The sequence below is a fragment of the Excalfactoria chinensis genome, chromosome 21, assembly GCF_039878825.1.
Source record: "Excalfactoria chinensis isolate bCotChi1 chromosome 21, bCotChi1.hap2, whole genome shotgun sequence".
NCBI lineage: Eukaryota > Metazoa > Chordata > Aves > Galliformes > Phasianidae > Excalfactoria > Excalfactoria chinensis.
The window spans coordinates 5,515,446-5,531,922 of record NC_092845.1 but is presented as its reverse complement, the minus strand read 5'-3'; the positions used below and the strand labels follow the sequence as shown (position 1 = coordinate 5,531,922).

Genomic DNA, 16,477 nt, shown 5'->3' with positions numbered 1-16,477 from the left:
CATTGGCTGCGTCATGGAAGGGGCGGGAATTTCCACCGGGGTTGGAAGGGGTGGGAGGGAAGAAGAAGAAAGCGCATGTGCGAGAATTAGCGCAGTTCTCGCGATGCTTCCAGCGCGGAGCTGTTCGGGACAGGTAAATAAAGGAATAGAGCGGCGGGGGCTCGGCTGGGAGCGGGGCGAGGGCGGGTCGGTAAGGGGTGAATTGCCGGCTGTGGAGCCGCTGTGCTGGGCGGTGTAAGGCACGGAGCGGGGTGACACCCGGTGGGTGCTGCTGGGGCTGGGATGGGTGCTGGCTGGGGCTCGGTGCCTCTGGGCCCGGCTGTGGGCCTGGCTGTGGGCCTGGCTGTGGGCCTGGCTGTGGGCCTGGCTGTGGGCCTGGCTGTGGGCCTGGCTGTGGGCCTGGCTGTGGGCCTGGCTGTGGGCCTGGCTGTGGGCCTGGCTGTGGGCCTGGCTCTGGGCCCGGCTCTGGGCCTGGCTCTGGGCCTGGCTCTGGGCCTGGCTCTGGGCCTGGCTCTGGGCCTGGCTCTGGGCCTGGCTCTGCTGAGGGGAAGCATCTTGTTCGCTGCCCTCAGCTTTTCTGCTGTTATGAAGCAGGAGCTCTCCTGGGCAGTGCGGTTACGGTGCTGCTGGGTGCTGCTGGTCTGGAGGTTGTGTTGTTGCTCACTTCACGTCCCGCTCCTTTTGTAGGGAAAGGCTGCAGTGTTTGTTCTGAATGAGGTGATGCAAATGTGGAAAAGCATGGGCAAAGGTGGGCTTTGAAACAAGCAAGAGCACACTCTGATTCCCTCTCCTCCCATCCTCACAGGATCCGTTCCCTGCCCTGCGCTCTGGCTAGCTCTGCTCTGGGTATGAGGGGCTTTTCTGCTCTGACATCACGTACTGCAGGTGAGTATGTTGCCAGAGGGGTCCCAGTTCACGAACCGAGGGAGCAAAGGGGTTTGGACATGCACAACCTCAGCAATCCCAAGGGCTCAGGGGGATAAAACTGGACAGTGTGCTTGGAGCTGGATCTGCAACACTGCTCTGGGGGGACATCTGAGGGTGTTCCCCCAGAAGGGTGGCGGTGGGGAGCTGGTGTTCTTGAGGAAGACTTGCTGTAAGTGCTGAAGCCCAGGCAAGTTACGCAGCATAGCAGCACTGGGCATTGCCAACACGTTGCTACCAGACATGCCTGTTGCAGGTGAGGAGGAAAAAGCTGGGGCTGCCCCACAGCACAGGGGCTGCCCCTACTGCATGCCCCTCAATGTCCCCTTTCCCATGCAGTCCCCTCAGGTCATGGTGAAATCCCATGTGCAGCCTGCACCGAGTGCAAGGGGCAGTGAATCTGTCTGCCCATCCCCTTTGCTTGTGTGGGTTTACAGGAATGTTGCTATGGAGTGAACATTGTGGCCACAGGACAACCCGAGTGGAGGTGCTTCTGGGGCTGAGACCCCTGTAGCTGCATGCCTATGGGGTGCAGCTGCACTGACCATCCTTGGATGCATTGCTCTTTCTCTCCCCTCTGCATTTCTCCTTGCAGGAGAGGTTTCATGCAGGAGCCTGGAGGCTGAGCAGTGCGCTGCCTGTTATGGCCGGTGAGCTATTTGCTGGGAGAGGGAAGTGGGGAAGAACCCCAAGGTTTGCTGTGCACTGTGGGGACTCTCAGAGGCAGGTGGTTGGGCAGTCGAGAGACTTTAAGGGATGTGGGTCAGGGGCTGCTCAAGAGGATGTGGCTTCTGGGGCCTTAGTGCTGAGCCTCCCTTCTGTCCCCTCACCTCAGGATGGTTTAGGCGGCTCCTGCAGAAGCCCAGGCAGAGCTCCATCCACACATCGAGCAGCTCTCATAGCACTGACAGCCACTCGCTTTCATCCTCACCCTCCTCCTCCTCCTCTGCTTGGAACTCCAACTCCTCCAGCAGCACCAGCAGCTCAGCTCAGCCTGACTGCCCAGCCCCAGCGGACATTGTCAGCTCAAGTAACGCGCGCTGGGTGAAGAGATACGATGTGTGCATCTGCCACAGCGAGGTGGACCTGGAGTTTGTGGAGGAGCTGGTGTCCTACCTGGAGAGCCAGCCAGAGAGTCTGCGCTGCTTCCTGCAGCTGCGGGACAGCGTGGCAGGTGGTGCTGTCGTGACAGAGCTGTGTGAGGCTGTGCAGAACAGCCACTGCTGGGTGATGCTCATCACCCCCAGCTTCCTGCAGGACCCCTGGTGCAGGTACCAGATGCACCAGGCGTTAGCAGAGGCCCCGATGGCCGGCGGGCGGACCATCCCTGTGCTGAAGGACATTGACAGGAAAGATTACCCCAAGGAGCTGCGGAACCTCTACTACATCTACACGGCTCTCAAGGAGAACTGCTTCAGGAGGGTCAGGGACACTGTGCTGCGCTGTGAGTACCTACAGTCTGTGCCATGGGGGTGGGACGTTACCCCTGTGCCCAGACATCCCTCGGTTGGGCTGTGGGAAGGGGTTGGATCCCTGCGCTCTGCTTGTGTTATTAGTTTAAGAGGTTAATGGGGGATCAATCAGCCTGCTAATGGGGCCTGTCTGCTGCCTCCACAGACCTGGAAGAGCTGTGCCGGAGCTCCACGAGTGGAATGGAGTAGTGCCCACTGAGAGTGGTTGTGCCTGAGCAAAACTAGAGGCATTTCCTCGGGCATTTCAGAGCAATGGGACCAAGTGGTGCCACTGGGGCCAGACCCGAAGACCGCTCACATCTGTGCTGGGCTGCCCTCAGCTCTGCTGTCCTGAGGGTTAGGGCTCTATGGGGACAAGGCTGGGGACGGCGCACGTCATGCCAACACTAAGTTGCCACTGGGGGAAAGCACAGGGAGGGTGAGGAGACACAGGGTGCCTCCTGAGCAAGCTGACACCACGAGGAGCCTGTGGCTGGACTGTTTGCTGTGTGGGGACGTCGTGTTGCACATTGAACGAACAGAAATGCACAAGTCTTATTTTTGAGCTCCTGGCTGCCTGGTGTTTTTCTGGGGTCATGGGGAGGGTCCCAATAAAGAGCAGGGCTGCGGCTCTCCGCGATGCTGCGGGAGCGGCGTCCTCCGGCCGCGAGGGGGCGCTGTGGCCGCGCCGTCTCCACGCTGTCCCCGAGCGGCCATGGCGGACGGGCCGGCCCCGAAGCGGCGGCGGGAGGAGGCCGAGGCGGCCCCGGGCGGCTCCCCGTTCCCGTTGGGCTCCGTGCGGCTGCGGCGGCTGCTGCGGGACTCGGCGCGTGAGAAGGCGGCCTTCGTGCACGGCCAGGTACCGCGGAGCGCCTGCAGCGGGGCCGGGATGGCGGGGGCCGCGGGGTCCCGGCCGCGCTGACGGCTGCGCTGCTGCAGGTGTCCGGAGCGGCGGGGGAGGAGACGGACGCGGTGCTGATCCTGGAGAAAACCCCGTTCCAGGAGGAGAAGATCGAGGAGCTGCTGCGGAGACACGCCAAGCTGGAGCTGCAGATGCGCAACGACATCTACAGCACGTACCGCCTGCAGCCGCCCCCCGAGCTGAGCGGTGAGTGCGGGCTGCGTGCAGGGCAGCGCTGCGGGTCCTCACCGCCTCCTCTAATCCACGCTCAATACGCGCAGTTCAACCCTTCATCAGCTGCTCCGGCCCTTTGGCCGTGTTTGTGGCCTCCTGGGTGTGCTCCAGCAGCTCCGTATCCTTCCTGTGCTGGGGGCTCCAGGTCAGCAGGATGAAGGTGTCACGGAGTGATGCTGCCCTATGAATCGTATTGGCGTTGCTATCGGGTCGCTTTCCTTGGCTCCGGCACACTTCCATAACCGTGATGATAACCAGACAGGTTTAACGTGGTCAGAATCAATCACAGTGATAGCCTGAAGGAAGACGTTGTTGTGGCCCCAAATGGAGTTTTCAGGACAGCACATCTGTCTTCTGCTTCCATTGCACAGCAGGTTGCACCGGGCGGCTGTAGAAGCTTCTGCAAAGTGTGTTCCTTCTGCAGCAGGCTTGAAACGAGGAGTTTCAGCCTTAGGATTTCAGCTGTTCCTGCTGCTGGAGGGCTGGCAGTGAGTTGCAGTGGCTCCCACGAGGTGGCATTGCAGGGCTGGGAGCTGAGCCCTGGAGCTGGCTCGTGGCTGCTGCCTGCTGTCTTGGCATAAAGGCTGTGAACTCTTACCGTAGTTCTGCTGGCTTCCTTCGGTGGAAGTTTGTTTATCGAATTACCTTTGAAATTGCTGGTCAGAGGCCTCCAGGGGTGCAGTGGTTTGTAAGCAGCCTGTCTCCAGCACAGAGACAGCGGGGGCATCTTTGCCTCCCGCTCTGCTGTCTTGCAAAGCTGTGTTCCCATGCCACTCCATACAGAACAGGTTGAACTGGGGGCAGTTGATCCCTCTGATGCCAGCACACTGTTATCATTTAACGAGAGAAAGTGCAGGCAGGGTGAATGCTGAGTGTGAATGGGACACATCTGGTCCCTCCTGGCAGCTTGAGGGCTGTCTGCTGCTATTAAAAATGTCGTATTTCTGCCTATGAAGAGCTGGATTTGTGGATATCTTGCTTGAGATGCTCCCCATCGCAGCATTTAGCATCAGATGAAGCACGTTTGGGAGGGGAAGGAAGTTGCCCTTTTGAGCTGAGTCATGGCCCAAGAAGGGAGTTGATGCAAGGAATGAGGCTAATAAACGTTAGAATGATGGATGAGAAGTTCCCTCTGGGGCTGTGTCCATTGGGAAAAGCCTGGACGTCAAGTGAGCATGTGGAGATGCAGCAAGACCTGGCATGGGGTCCAGTTTGGTCTCTTGGGTTGTGGTGTCGAGGCTGTCTGTCTTGGCACTTACTCCCAGCCTGGTTAATGTGGTGCAGAGAGAGTACATTGCAGATACGGCCTACCTTTGGCATTAAGCTGATCCCCTGGTCACCGTGTCGTACAGAACAGGAATTCACTGCAGGGATTTTGCAGCAGCCAAGCCCCCCCATGCTCAGTTCCTTCCCTTCCAAGGGTGAAGCTAAACCCCCTGCCAGCCATCTGCCTGCAGCGAGGTGCTCACAGCTGCAGGTGACCTGCAAACATCTGCAGCTGGGTCTGCTAATGGCACGGAGCAGCTCTGGGAGGAGCTGGCTGTGTCTCTCATTAGCAGCCTTCAGGGCTGTGCTTTGTGCAAGCGCGTTTCTCAACGTCCTCTTTGTGCTCCGTGGCCCTGGGAGGCCCTGCAGACAGCTGGGCTTTCGTGAGAGCTGAAAGCGGATATTTTCTTTCCTCTTTTCCCACCTCCTCGTTTAAGCAACTCGGATGCTGTTTCATCCAGGGAGTAAAGCTAAGGCAAACTCCGTGCAATGAAAGCTTGTTTTGTCCTGGTGCTAAAAGAGCCTGCAGGGCTGGGCAAGCCGCTTTGTTTTGCAGGGCACAGAAGATGCAGGCTGAGAGGTGCAGGTACCTGCAGCAGGACATCCCTGCACCCTGGCACTGCCTTCCCTGCCCCTTGCTGCTACCTGGGTTTAAATGGCAGCTTAGTTCTGAAGGTGTGATAGCAGAGGAAATCACAGCCCTGCCACCAGCCCAGGCAGCAGGAGCTGCTTTCAATAGCAGGGGAGAGATTTTCCTGGTGCCAAAGGATTGATTGCAAAAGCTTGATGGTTTAAGCAATGCGTTCCCTCGTAGCATCCAGTTCCCGGTGATGCATTTGCTCAGCTGACATCTGTTCAGCAGGCAGCTTGTGTTTTCCAGCACAACGCAGCCTGGCTGCTGAGAGATGTTGTGTTTCATGGCACCTAAGCCGTGCTCGCATCATTCAAGAGCTCTCATCAGTCTGCACTGGAAGGAAGCTTTGTCTGCCGTGCATGATTGGCAGCTACATGTCACAGCTCCATTTGCAGGCACGTCCTCATGCTGCAGCCTGAAGCTCAGCAGCTCGGAGTCTAAAAATGAGCATTGCTGACAGACACTCTGACGCAGGGTGGAGAAACTGTGGGAGAAATGGAAGAGTGTGGAAGGCAGCGGGGAAACTATTCAGTCATGCAGGAAGTGATACATGTTCCTGCATTCCCGAGCCCAGCAAGGATCTGGTTTCAGGCAGCAGGAGCTGGAGGGACTTGCATGAGCTGCACCGGAGTCTGCAGCTCTTCCCATGGTTGTGCTGCCACGCTCCGCCTGTCTGCAGGGCCCGCCTAGCACAGCGAGCTGGCTGCTTAAGTATCATAATGAGACTCTGATTAAACAGAAGGCTGGAGCCTGAGCAGTGGGAGCAATTGGGCAGGAGCCAGGTGGGGGATAGGTGCAGGAGAGCCAGCTGAGAGGGGAGGGCTGCTCTGAGGGGCGGCGGGAGCCCGTGCTGTGCAGTGCTGTGCAGTGTGCTGTGTGCTGTGCAGTGCTGTGCAGTGTTGTGTGCTGTGCAGTGCTGTGCTGTGCTGTGCTGTGCTCCAGCTCTCAGGAGGTGGTGACTCAGAGATCCTCTTTCCCACACTGCCTGCTGCAGCCAGCGCCCACCACGTCCTCTCCATCCCTGGATGAGAAGCAGCGGCCAGACGGCTTGGCAGAGTCCCCAGCAGCACACTTGGCTTGCCCTGGCATGCGCTGGCCTTGGAGAGAGTGAGAGCTCTTGAAAGCTTTCTCCTCTTTGTGTGCTTTTGTCTGGTTCCGTACTGAAAGCCCCACAGGTCTGTGATGGGGCACGGCAGCACCCTTGGGTTGGTTACATGGGGAGATCGCCTGGGGCCCAGCCAGTTTCCAAGCTGAAAAACACCCGAAGTGCACAGTGATGCTTTGCCCCACTTCCAGGGCAGCACGGATTGCACCCGTCGTGCAACAGACGTGGTCTTTTAGCACATATGGAGCCTGCTGGGAGCAGGGCAGCTTTCAGAATGGAGCAGGAGTGTGGTTGGACTCCAGCAAATGGAAAGGTTGAGCAGTGAGCGTGTGCAGTTGTGCTGGTACCTGCAGCGGGGCTGCTCACCGCTGCATCCTGAATGTGTGGGCTCGGGCTCTTATCTCTTGCTTTTCCCCGTTGCTTTTTTTTGGTCTTTTTTAAGCAGGGAGTGGAGGAGCTGCAGCCTCGTCTTTGGGTATTACATCACCCTGCTCCAAGTGCTAATCGAGCCCTGGAAAACAACCTTGTTTGAACATGTGTACAGCGGGAATCGGACCAGACTGCCCTTGTGGTTTGCATTTTCATATTTCATGTTACCAGCATTTTCCTGTGGATTTCATTAAGCTGGGTTTGGCATGGAATGAAAAGGCAGAATCTCCCAGCTTGTGCGGTGCTGACCTTAAAAAAACAGAGTCCAAAAAAACAAAAAGAGACACCCACCCTAAGTCCTGGCTTTAAGAACAAATAGATATTTATATTCCACGTCTGGCTAGCGTGTATTCATCTATGGAGGGTGAGGCACTGCTGCTCAGTGCTGCTCTTTGTGGCAGCAGCAAAAGCCATCGCAGAGCTTAGGCACGAGCTGGGCAAGCTGCAGGACTTGGGTCTGATGGCTTCACTTGGGGCCGGGACGTGGTGTTCCCCTTCCGCCTGCAGTTGGGTTCCGTGTTCCATCCGTAGGGCAGGTGGGGAGTCGTTGCACATCCACCCTCGGGCAAGGAGGGATATTTCCCAAGTGCTTAAGTGCTGTGAGTGAGATTTACTGCTGCCAAGGCCGGAGCTGCCAGGTCAGCGAGGCGCGCGCTGGAATCCTGTTTAATGTCCTGGAAAATACACCTCCAAGTTTTAATCTCAAAGTAAACAGGAGTTGTTTTCTTTTAGTGAAAGTAACCGGCTGAACGCTCCCTGGTTGCCAGCTGGTGCAGGGGAGCACTGAACCAGCCCTGCGCTCATCCCCAGCACACGCGGTGCCTTCCAGATGTGTCCGTCTGTCCTTGGTCTCAGGGCTGAGCATCCTTATGGATGTGAGCTTTGGGAGCTCACCCACGTGACCCGTGTCTCCTCTTTTGGGAAGAGGCTCTGTGAGTTAAAGGCCATGTGCACAAGGAGGTTTTGTTCCTGTGTGCTGTGCCCAGTGCAGGGCATGAGCCAGCAGAGAGCCTTGCCCGTGAGGCAGGAGGATGGCCTGGATATCATGGGGCTGCACAGCGCTGCCTCAGGCTCTGTGCTGAAAGAGGCTTTCAGAGTTGCTGCGTTGTGAATGCAGGGAGCTTTTGGGCTTACAGCCTGAATGGAGCATGGTGGAGCAGGACAGGGTGCGTGGGGCTGGTGGATGGGGTCAGATTGGAGTTGCTTATCACAGCAGGACTGTCCATTTCTTCTGCTTTTCTTCCTGTGTCCCACCTACTGCCTCTTTTGTGGCCACCAGCCATCCCGAAGCCATGGCAGAGCTCAGCTGCTTGAGCTCATGAGAGGTTGGTGAGGTGCCTGTCCTCATTTTAAAAGCTGTTTGTTCTACTCCTGTTACCCGAATGGAAGATGTTGTCCTAATCCTGTTCTCCAGGAGTAGATAGCTGTGGCGTGCCTTCAAACACAGCATAGCTGTGTTCAGAAGGACTCTCCAAGCTGTGTCGAATGGGGTGTTGGCTCCTCAACTGCTTCAAAATCAGGCTGCATCATCTTGGAGCTGGATGGGGAGCTGAGCTGCTTCAAACGGGCTGTTTGCAGGCAGGGAGTGGCTGTAGCTGCCTTCCTTGCTGGAGTTCGGGCAGCTGCACTGAAGCTACATGCAAATGGAGCAACAGAACTTCTGGGAGCGTGGGGTGAGGGCAGATCCCTCCGGCTGTCACTGAAGCGATGCAGCTCGGGCAGTGCTCTGAGCGTAAGCAGGTTCAGCTCCATCCCCCTGCAGCTCCACGTCCCCTGTCCTTGCCTGCCAGCCCCGCTGGTGACTTTCTGTCTCCTTGTGGCAGCCCTGTGTGCAGCTCATGGGATGTGCTGTAGTGGGTGGAGAACGTTTCCTGATAACATCTAATCAGCCTCAGGTGGAAGAATGAGGAACGTGCTGCTGCCCTGGGTAGCGCTGCCAGGCGCTGCTTCCGTCCCACTTGACTGCACATAAACTCTTCCCTGGGAGCCCCAGATGTGTCCTGATGTTGCTGATACATCTGAAAAGTGAGTGTGGGAAAAGTTGAATGCGGCTTTCCCTTCCACCTGGACTGGAAATACTGGCTGTGCTGTCAGCTCGTCGTGTTCCTCGGTTCAGATGCACTGAGCTCCTTTCCAGAAGGAGCCCTGCCGGTTCAAGTGCCTGTTTGCCATCGGTGTCAGCTCCCCCCTGCAATTCTAATGGTATATTTTTGAGTTGTGTTAGCGTGGCATTTATCAGAGGGCAAAAACAGGTTTCTGAGGAACTAAAGGAAGTAACTTGGGTTTCATCTGTGCTCAGAATTCAGTAAATATGTTTGTTTTGCTTTTTTTTTCCTCCTAGAGATCAAAGTGACGGTGGTGCACCCTGCCACAGAGAAACACCTTCAGAAGTATCTTCGTCAGGAAGTGCACCTCATCCGCGAAACATGGGAGGACTACAAGGACATCACACTGCCCTTCATCCAGTCCCAGAGCTTCAGCATCCAGGTAGGGCATCTGTGCTGGACAGTCTTGGTCTGACCATCATCCTTCTGAGATCTGATAATGCAGTTTCTTGTCTTGGTATTATCAGAAGGAAGTGGAAATGTGAAGGGTAGCACAAGTCCTGGAGGACAACAGAGGAGGTTCTGTGTTCTGCCCGGAGGATGCATGTGTGGCTACTTCCAGCATAATAGTTTTATTGTAGTGCCAGCTTGCAGACATGCTGTATTCCCCAGGCTTGTGCTGGAACGAGCTGATGACTGCTGATCATACGAGGGAGCGATGGTTTATGGCTCTGCTTATCTGATATGTGAGCTTGTCATGGTGCCCGTTCGTTGGCACTACTCAAAAGAGGCGGTGTGAAAAAGTGAGTGGCAAACTTTCACTTCCTGCTGAGCTTCCTGCCCTGCTTTTCTCATGGGGTCACAGGCTGCAGGCTGGGAGCGTGCGTGAGCTCTGCGGGCATGATGGAGAACTGCGAGACCCTGTTGGGCAGAATTATCTCCAAATCCTCTTACAAGCAAATACAACCATTTCTGAACCATCTCTCTGCGATGCCTCATCTCCAGCTGTGGCCGATCCTTAATGCTCGAGAGGAAAACAAAAATCCCTGAATAACTGAGCGAGGTGCCGTGCAGCGGGGTCAGAGGGTATCTGCTAACTGAAGTGCCTGTAATAGCCTGGAGTTGGTTGGAGTGTTTTATGGATAATTAACTACAAATGTTGTTGGCCATGAAATTATTTGGTCCTTTATTTCCCCCCCCCCCACGTTCTGCTTGCAGTGAATACAGACTAATCCCCGAGCCTGGGCTAAACGTGCCTGAGCTTTTTGCTCTGCTGGTTTCTAAATCACATGTTTCTCTTTCAGTGGGTGTATAATATCCTGGAGAAGAAAGCTGAGGCTGATCGAATCATCCATGAAAACCCAGACCCTTGCAATGGCTTTGTTCTGGTTCCAGATTTGAAGTGGAATCAAAACCAGGTTTGTTTGCTGCTCTTGTTTTTGAAGGGATGTCGCTTGTTGAGAGTCAATACAGAGGAAATGTCCACTTCTGTATCACTAATAGCACGGTAATGGAACTTTCAGTGGGGGAATGCGTCCTTCCTGTTCACGCTGTAATTAAGCAATGATGTTCCCAGTGATTCAGGGCCTTTTAGGATGTGCTAATTGTGGGCACTGCAAAAGCAAGGCTGTCCTCACTGCCGCTGGTGATTTATTTATTAGCTTCACTTTCTCTTTCCCAGCCCGAGTGCTGCCATGATGTGTTGGAACTGAAATCCAGCCTCCTGTTTGTTCCTGACAAATTCCTTTGTGTGGGTTTTTGTCAGCCTAAATATTAGGCATAAATCACGCAGATGTGTCGTCCTCCCAATTAACTCTCCTCACACGATATTAAACAGATGGTTGTTAGCTTATGAGCAGCTGCTTAACCCCTCGCTGGAGTGGCCACTTGTTGAGATTCAGAGGTTTTAGCCCGGGCTGTAATCCTAAATTGAGTGCCTCATTATTTCCTTTGACTCCGGCTTGATTCATGTGGCACTTCTATGGCCTGGAGACATCAAGGCCCGCGGTGTGCCTGCAGAGATGAAATAGCCCAAGCTCAAAGAAACAAGGCTCCAAGTCAAAAAGTGCCCTTGGTGTTTCTGATCCTCAGAACCTCACTGTGGGTGGCACCGAGGGAAAGTTGGATGGAAACGTAGAAATCAGAACTAAAAATAATGGTGCTGGTGAGCTCTGCAAGACGGTGGCATCAATACCCGGTGATCCTAGCATGTTGATTCTCAGCAACGTGCCATCCATCCCTCTCCTCACACTGAGCAAAGTCTGAGTGTAAGTTCTTTCTCTCCAGAACCAAACCGTGCAACTCACTGCAGTGTTGAAGCCAGATTTCCTGCACCTCTGGCTGCCAGGATCCATACCCCCTTGTGCTGCCTGTCTCTTTCCAGCAAGGGGTGTTGACTGCTGTTGTGTTGAGCAGGATATGTGCACGGCTCCTTGCTGAGGCCATCAGTAAAAGGTTAGAGCTGGTTTTCCTGCCTCACAGGCAGCTGGGTTTGTGCTCAGTAGTTTCTTTTAGGTGAGACGTTGCCATAAATGAATGGTATTCAGAGAGAAACCGAACAGGTTTGAATCCATTGTGTCTCAAGGCCTAATGTATTAGATGAAACACGAGAACTGTCAGATCAGATCTCATCCCTGCAGCTGCACTTCAGAGCCATCAGCCGTTCACATTTCGACTCATCCAAGCAGCCATAGGATGCTAAATTAAGTTAGGGTGGTGAGATAGGGCGCCCAGCAGCGCTCTGCCAACGGGTTTGGAGTCCTGTCCAACAGCATTGTGCTGTGCTAGCTTAGCACTCTGCTAAATGTGGATTCACCTGTTGTTGCTTCGGGCTGATGGATGGAGGAGGATTCCCTGCCCGTGTGCTGCTGCTCAGCGCCTCTGCCTGCTGCTGTAAGGCCGGCCACGAGCAGCCGTGCTTTGTGCTGGGAGGTGGGTACCTGAAGATGCTGCAGCAGCAACGTGGCAGCTCGGCTGTGCAGAACAAGCAGGTCCTGGTTAGACGTGGTGCTGGGCAGCCCCTTTTAGATCCCTCCAGCTTTTCTCAAACCCGCAGGAGCCCCGAGGCGTTGCCTGAAATGGTGCAGCACATGACATCATTCGGGGCCTTTTTAGCAACAGGCTTATTTGTTTCAAACAGCAACATACAGATGTTCCGAGGAGAGGGGATGTTTGCTTTTCCCCTGTGAGCCAGCTCTGGTTTGAAGAGGACAAACGGAGAGGCCATCTCCTGGAGCTGTGCTGCTGTGAGAGCCGGGTCACACCACGAGAATGGCTTTGTTGGCTGGATGCAAATAAAGGCTTTGTATTCCGAGAGTCCCAAGGCGGAGCTCTTCAAGCATCTTTTGGCACAAACATCTGTTTTCAAATAGCCAGATGGATTGCTTATAGCTCTGAAAAGATCTGCTGGGCTATAGATACCCAATCCCTTTGTACACAGTGTTTATATTGTTAGAAAGCCGCTAACTAAACTGAAGGAGGCAGGGATTAAGTGCTGCAGAAAGGGGCTGGTGTTTGCAGGAAGTTTAGTTTTGGAAACGCAGTTGAAGAAATAGCCTGGAGCAGCTGCTTGCCAGCACACAGCGCAGAGAGCACAGGTAGGTTTGGGTGCGAGTGACTCAGCTGCAGAGATTGCTGGAGAGCATCACGGTGGGAGCCTGTCTTGTCCTGGCTGCCTCTGTGCAGTCCGATCCCCATTCAGGGGACTTCATCTCTGTGTTTATTATCTCCTGGGCAGCAAAAGCTGTTTGATGTTTTAAAACATATGATGATCCGCGACCTTCTGTTTCACTAAACGTTTCATCCAGTGAAGTGCTTCCGGAGATGGCAGAGGTCGGTCTGAGCGCTGCGGGGCGGCCGTGTGTCACCGTGGGGCTGTCAGGTGACAGATGAGCACTTGAAAATAGTTATTTATAGAACTGGAGCGCCTGGAAAGCGGACGCTGTTTGTACAGGGGCAATAGGGGAAGCTTTTCATTCAGAAAAATCTACCGTCACATCTTTGGCTGCTGGAATTCACTGCAAATCCTGTCCTGAGCGTGGAGATAAGCCAACCTCTTGCTCTGCAGAACGTCTGAGCTCAGCGCTGCAGTTCAATTCCCTGCTGCCGAGGCAAGTGCTGCGTCTCTGCTGCCCTATGAGGAAGGTTTAGTTTGCTCTGCACTTGGACAAGTGCTTCTGAAGTGTTTGAGGAGACGTTGCTGGGGTTTGGAACTAGGATTCCACCTCACCTGGAGGCTGGTGAAAGAAGTCAGCAGAGAAGTGTGTGTGCACACACTGCAACACGGCCCAGGAAGCTCTGGACAGTGCTTGAGCCTCCGCCTGCTTTCTGCTGTAAGCACTGTCCTCCTCCTCCCCTGTTTCTGCCTCTCCACAGCTCGAAGATCTCTACCTGATCGCCCTCGTTCACCGCCGTGACGTGAAGTCTCTCCGGGACCTCACAGCTGAGCACCTCCCTTTGCTGAGGAACGTCCTGCAGGAGGGCAAGGTGAGTGCAGGAGGGCACAGGGAGCTGCTGCAACTCCCTGCCTTGGCTGCTGGCACCTGCAGTGGCTGCCGGCTTTGGCAACGAGCTGCTCACTGTGCGGACACCAACAGCTGAGCAATGGCCATATTTCCCTCTCGAGCTCCTCCCCATTGCTCCCCTGCAATACAAACCCTATTTCAACCAGGGGCATTGCTTAATAGGTGGAAGTGACTTTCCTCCTTGCATTGCACCCTATGATATGAGCTGCCTGGGGAGGATGCTGCCTCGTTTTTGCAGTGCTGCTCTGCTGTGTTGCATGACCGTGTGATGTGGGGATGCATCACACTGCAGCACCAGGCCCTGAAAGGGGGAAATGGAGCAGGGTAATGAAAAGAGGGCACTTTAAATCCTCTTTGTGCTCCTACTTGTATGTCTTGAGTCCAGATACGTTACAAGTGTCCTGAACTGCTCCAGGCGCTGATCAGGGCTCGGTGCCTAGCAAAGCATCCAGTCTCCTTAGGGCCATGGGAAGCATTTTCTGGTTTCCTCTCCTCCTCAGTTTAGACCCTCTCATGGGAGATGGTGGGGGGAGGTGTGAATGCCTCCCCTGCCCGTTTCCCTTCCATAGACTGCAGCAGATCCTGCCCAGTGGGCGATGCGTTCTGTGCTTGCCTTACAAGGGTCTGTCTGCTGGGAAACCCCTCCCAGTGAATCTCTCCTCCATGGTTTGAGGACAGAAGTATATTTCTGCTGCTGTCTTTGGCCTCGTGCTGTTCCATCTCGTGTCACTGCATTGCGTTCTAGGAGAAGGAAGCATCTTTTTGTTAGGGGTTGGAGAGGTGTGGATGTGTCTGGAGTCCGCCCATCCCTCTGGAGCAAAACGTTGCTCTTCTTGAAGAAGAAAACACCCTCTTCCTCTTGGCAGCCAGGCTGGGAATGAAACCTGAGCTCTGCCTGCCTTGGAACTGGGACTTTTTACTGCAGCCAACAAGCTCCTCACCTCTCTCCCCTTTCCGAAGTGTCTGGTACAGCTTTGTCTACAGTGAGCTCAGAGTCAGGCTCATCCTCCTGTTGGTGCTAACAGCTGCCTTTGTAACCTCCCGACCATCTTCTCTGGCTGGTGGCTGTTCCATGCTTGGTAATGGGCTGTATAGATCAGCGTGTGATAGTTCCCAGCACTGCATTAGAAATTTGGAAAGTAATTGCACTGGGGAAAGCAGAGATTAATTAAGAGATTAGTCAGGGGATTGCAGTGTGCTGAGCAGCAAACCGAGCCAGTGTGTTGGAGTTCGCCGTTGCTGTTTATAGCTTTAATTACACTGGCTGGTAACGGGATCCTGTAACTTGCTGAGTGAGCCGGGGAGATAAGGGAGGAATGGAAAACAATGAGAGCAGGGAGCACGTCCTGTTACAGAGCAGTGGGGCTGGCAGGAAGGGCTTCTGCCCTTCTCTGTTTCCCCAGCCCTTACAGCAAGGAGGGAGGAAGCAGCAATCATTTCTCTTTGCCTCTCCCTTCCTAACGGGCTCAGCACTCCGCTGGCTGTCGGGCAGCAATGTGAGCGGAGCTCTGCTCTTGCCCCGTGTTTATTTAACAGCTCCCCTCCATGTTTTCACTGCCTGAACGTTCTCTGCTTTAAGTCCTGCAGACACATTCCTGATGGCCGCAGGGTTTGGCTGCTGGCTCCACGTTTCTCCCCACATCTGGGGTCTCTCCTTCCATCCCCTGTTCTCTGTCTTCCCACCCAAACCCTCACTGTCCCGTCTGTGTCTATAGGAAGCCATAGCAAAACGCTTTGGTGTGCCCGGCTCCCAGCTCCGCATCTACCTGCACTACCAGCCCTCCTACTACCACCTGCACGTGCATTTCACTGCCCTGGGCTACGACGCTCCGGGCTGCTCTGTTGAGAGAGCCCATCTGCTGGAGGACGTCATGGACAACCTGCTCCTGGACGCTCAGCACTACCAGAGGCGGGCGCTGACCTTCCCCCTGCGGGCTGACGAGCCCCTGCTGAAGAAGTTCCAGGAGGCAGGAAAGGTGTGAGCTGCAGATCCCAGCGTGGGGCTGCGTTCTGTGTCTTTTTATCTTGGTAACTCACTGAGTTTGGGTGGGTTTTTTGCTTTTTAGTGTTTTGTCTCTTTTTGTTGTTTTTTATACTCGGGTTTTGTACGAAATGGGGGCTGACGGCCCGTTGCCATGGAAACCGCTCCTTCTGCTTAAGTCAATTAAAACCTTGATTGGGTAACCCTGATGGTGTGTTGGTTTTGATGCAGACAGCAGCCTGGGCTCCTCCGAGGGGCTGCACCAGGAGGACCCTGTGCCCGTCCACCTTCCCCCATCCATACCATGGTGTTCTGCAGAGCCCTGGAGATGACGGCACAAGGACGGGCTCTGCCCGCACAGCCCCCTGCTTCCTCACCAAGGGATGGAACCTCTGAAAGCTGCCCGAGTTCTCACTGCCAGCCAGGGCTCTGGTTTCTGGTCAGCTGGTAACCAGGGCTGTCATTGCAGGCATCGTGGTGCTGCCCGTCCAGCTGTGTGCTCCTCTCAGCACTCTGGGGTGGCAGCTTTCCGTTGGCTTTCCTTCTTGCTGACTGCTTTGCTCCGGGGGGGCAAAAAAAACAACTGCAATTCCTTGTTTGCAGGGCTGCTCTGTAACGGAGCGGTCCCGAGTGGCGTCACAGGAGATGCCCGGGGCTTTGTTCTCATCTGATGAATAGAAATTCAGGTCAGGCCGTTCCCTGGTACCTTTCAGCAGCAGGGAGAGGCAGTGTCTGAATGCAGCCAACTCTTGTCAGATTTGCTTATTTTCCTGCAAAAACGCAGCGTGTGGTTGGGGGGGTTTAACCTGCAAGGGGAGCTTTTCCTTCTTGTTACACGTTTCCCACAGCCCTGCAGAGCTTGGAGCAGATCTGCACCGCCCCGCTTTGCAGCCCTACCCTCCTGAAGCCCTTTCACTGCTGGGATCCCCCCTGGTCCCAATAGCCCCGAGCCGGGCGTTGCAACGTTATGGCTTCTTAGGGAGC

The 16,477-nt window shown here is 55.0% G+C and overlaps 2 protein-coding genes across 9 annotated transcripts; both read left to right on the top strand.

The window, feature by feature from the left end:
• The first annotated feature begins 58 nt into the window (after positions 1–58).
• On the top strand, positions 59–2,940 carry TIRAP (TIR domain containing adaptor protein). 8 transcript variants are annotated; one of them, XM_072354943.1, is made up of 6 exons: positions 94–133; positions 688–717; positions 806–885; positions 1,520–1,574; positions 1,760–2,368; positions 2,542–2,940. In XM_072354943.1, exons 4-6 carry the CDS (start codon positions 1,568–1,570, stop codon positions 2,583–2,585), a joined length of 660 nt encoding a protein of 219 aa, XP_072211044.1. In that variant the 5' UTR covers positions 94–133; positions 688–717; positions 806–885; positions 1,520–1,567; the 3' UTR covers positions 2,586–2,940. The 8 variants fall into 8 exon arrangements, with proteins under 8 accessions (XP_072211041.1, XP_072211038.1, XP_072211043.1 ...); XM_072354944.1 differs by lacking the exon at positions 94–133 and adding an exon at positions 244–261; XM_072354937.1 differs by lacking the exon at positions 1,520–1,574 and having other exon boundaries at positions 62–133.
• A 125-nt stretch (positions 2,941–3,065) lies between these two features.
• On the top strand, positions 3,066–15,701 carry DCPS (decapping enzyme, scavenger). The gene is made up of 6 exons (XM_072354936.1): positions 3,066–3,234; positions 3,315–3,483; positions 9,286–9,431; positions 10,294–10,407; positions 13,364–13,474; positions 15,228–15,701. Exons 1-6 carry the CDS (start codon positions 3,091–3,093, stop codon positions 15,492–15,494), a joined length of 951 nt encoding a protein of 316 aa, XP_072211037.1. The 5' UTR covers positions 3,066–3,090; the 3' UTR covers positions 15,495–15,701.
• The last annotated feature ends 776 nt before the right edge of the window (positions 15,702–16,477 follow it).

Excerpts from the sequence above, each read along its gene's own strand:
- TIRAP (XM_072354937.1), top strand. Across the intron at positions 886-1,759 it reads TCTGACATCACGTACTGCAG|GATGGTTTAGGCGGCTCCTG; the intron begins GTGAGTATGTTG and ends CCCTCACCTCAG. Across the intron at positions 2,369-2,541 it reads CAGGGACACTGTGCTGCGCT|ACCTGGAAGAGCTGTGCCGG; the intron begins GTGAGTACCTAC and ends CTGCCTCCACAG.
- DCPS (XM_072354936.1), top strand. The coding sequence starts at position 3,091 with ATGGCGGACGGGCCGGCCCCGAAGCGGCGGCGGGAGGAGGCCGAGGCG. Across the intron at positions 3,235-3,314 it reads CGGCCTTCGTGCACGGCCAG|GTGTCCGGAGCGGCGGGGGA; the intron begins GTACCGCGGAGC and ends GCGCTGCTGCAG. Across the intron at positions 9,432-10,293 it reads CCCAGAGCTTCAGCATCCAG|TGGGTGTATAATATCCTGGA; the intron begins GTAGGGCATCTG and ends TTTCTCTTTCAG.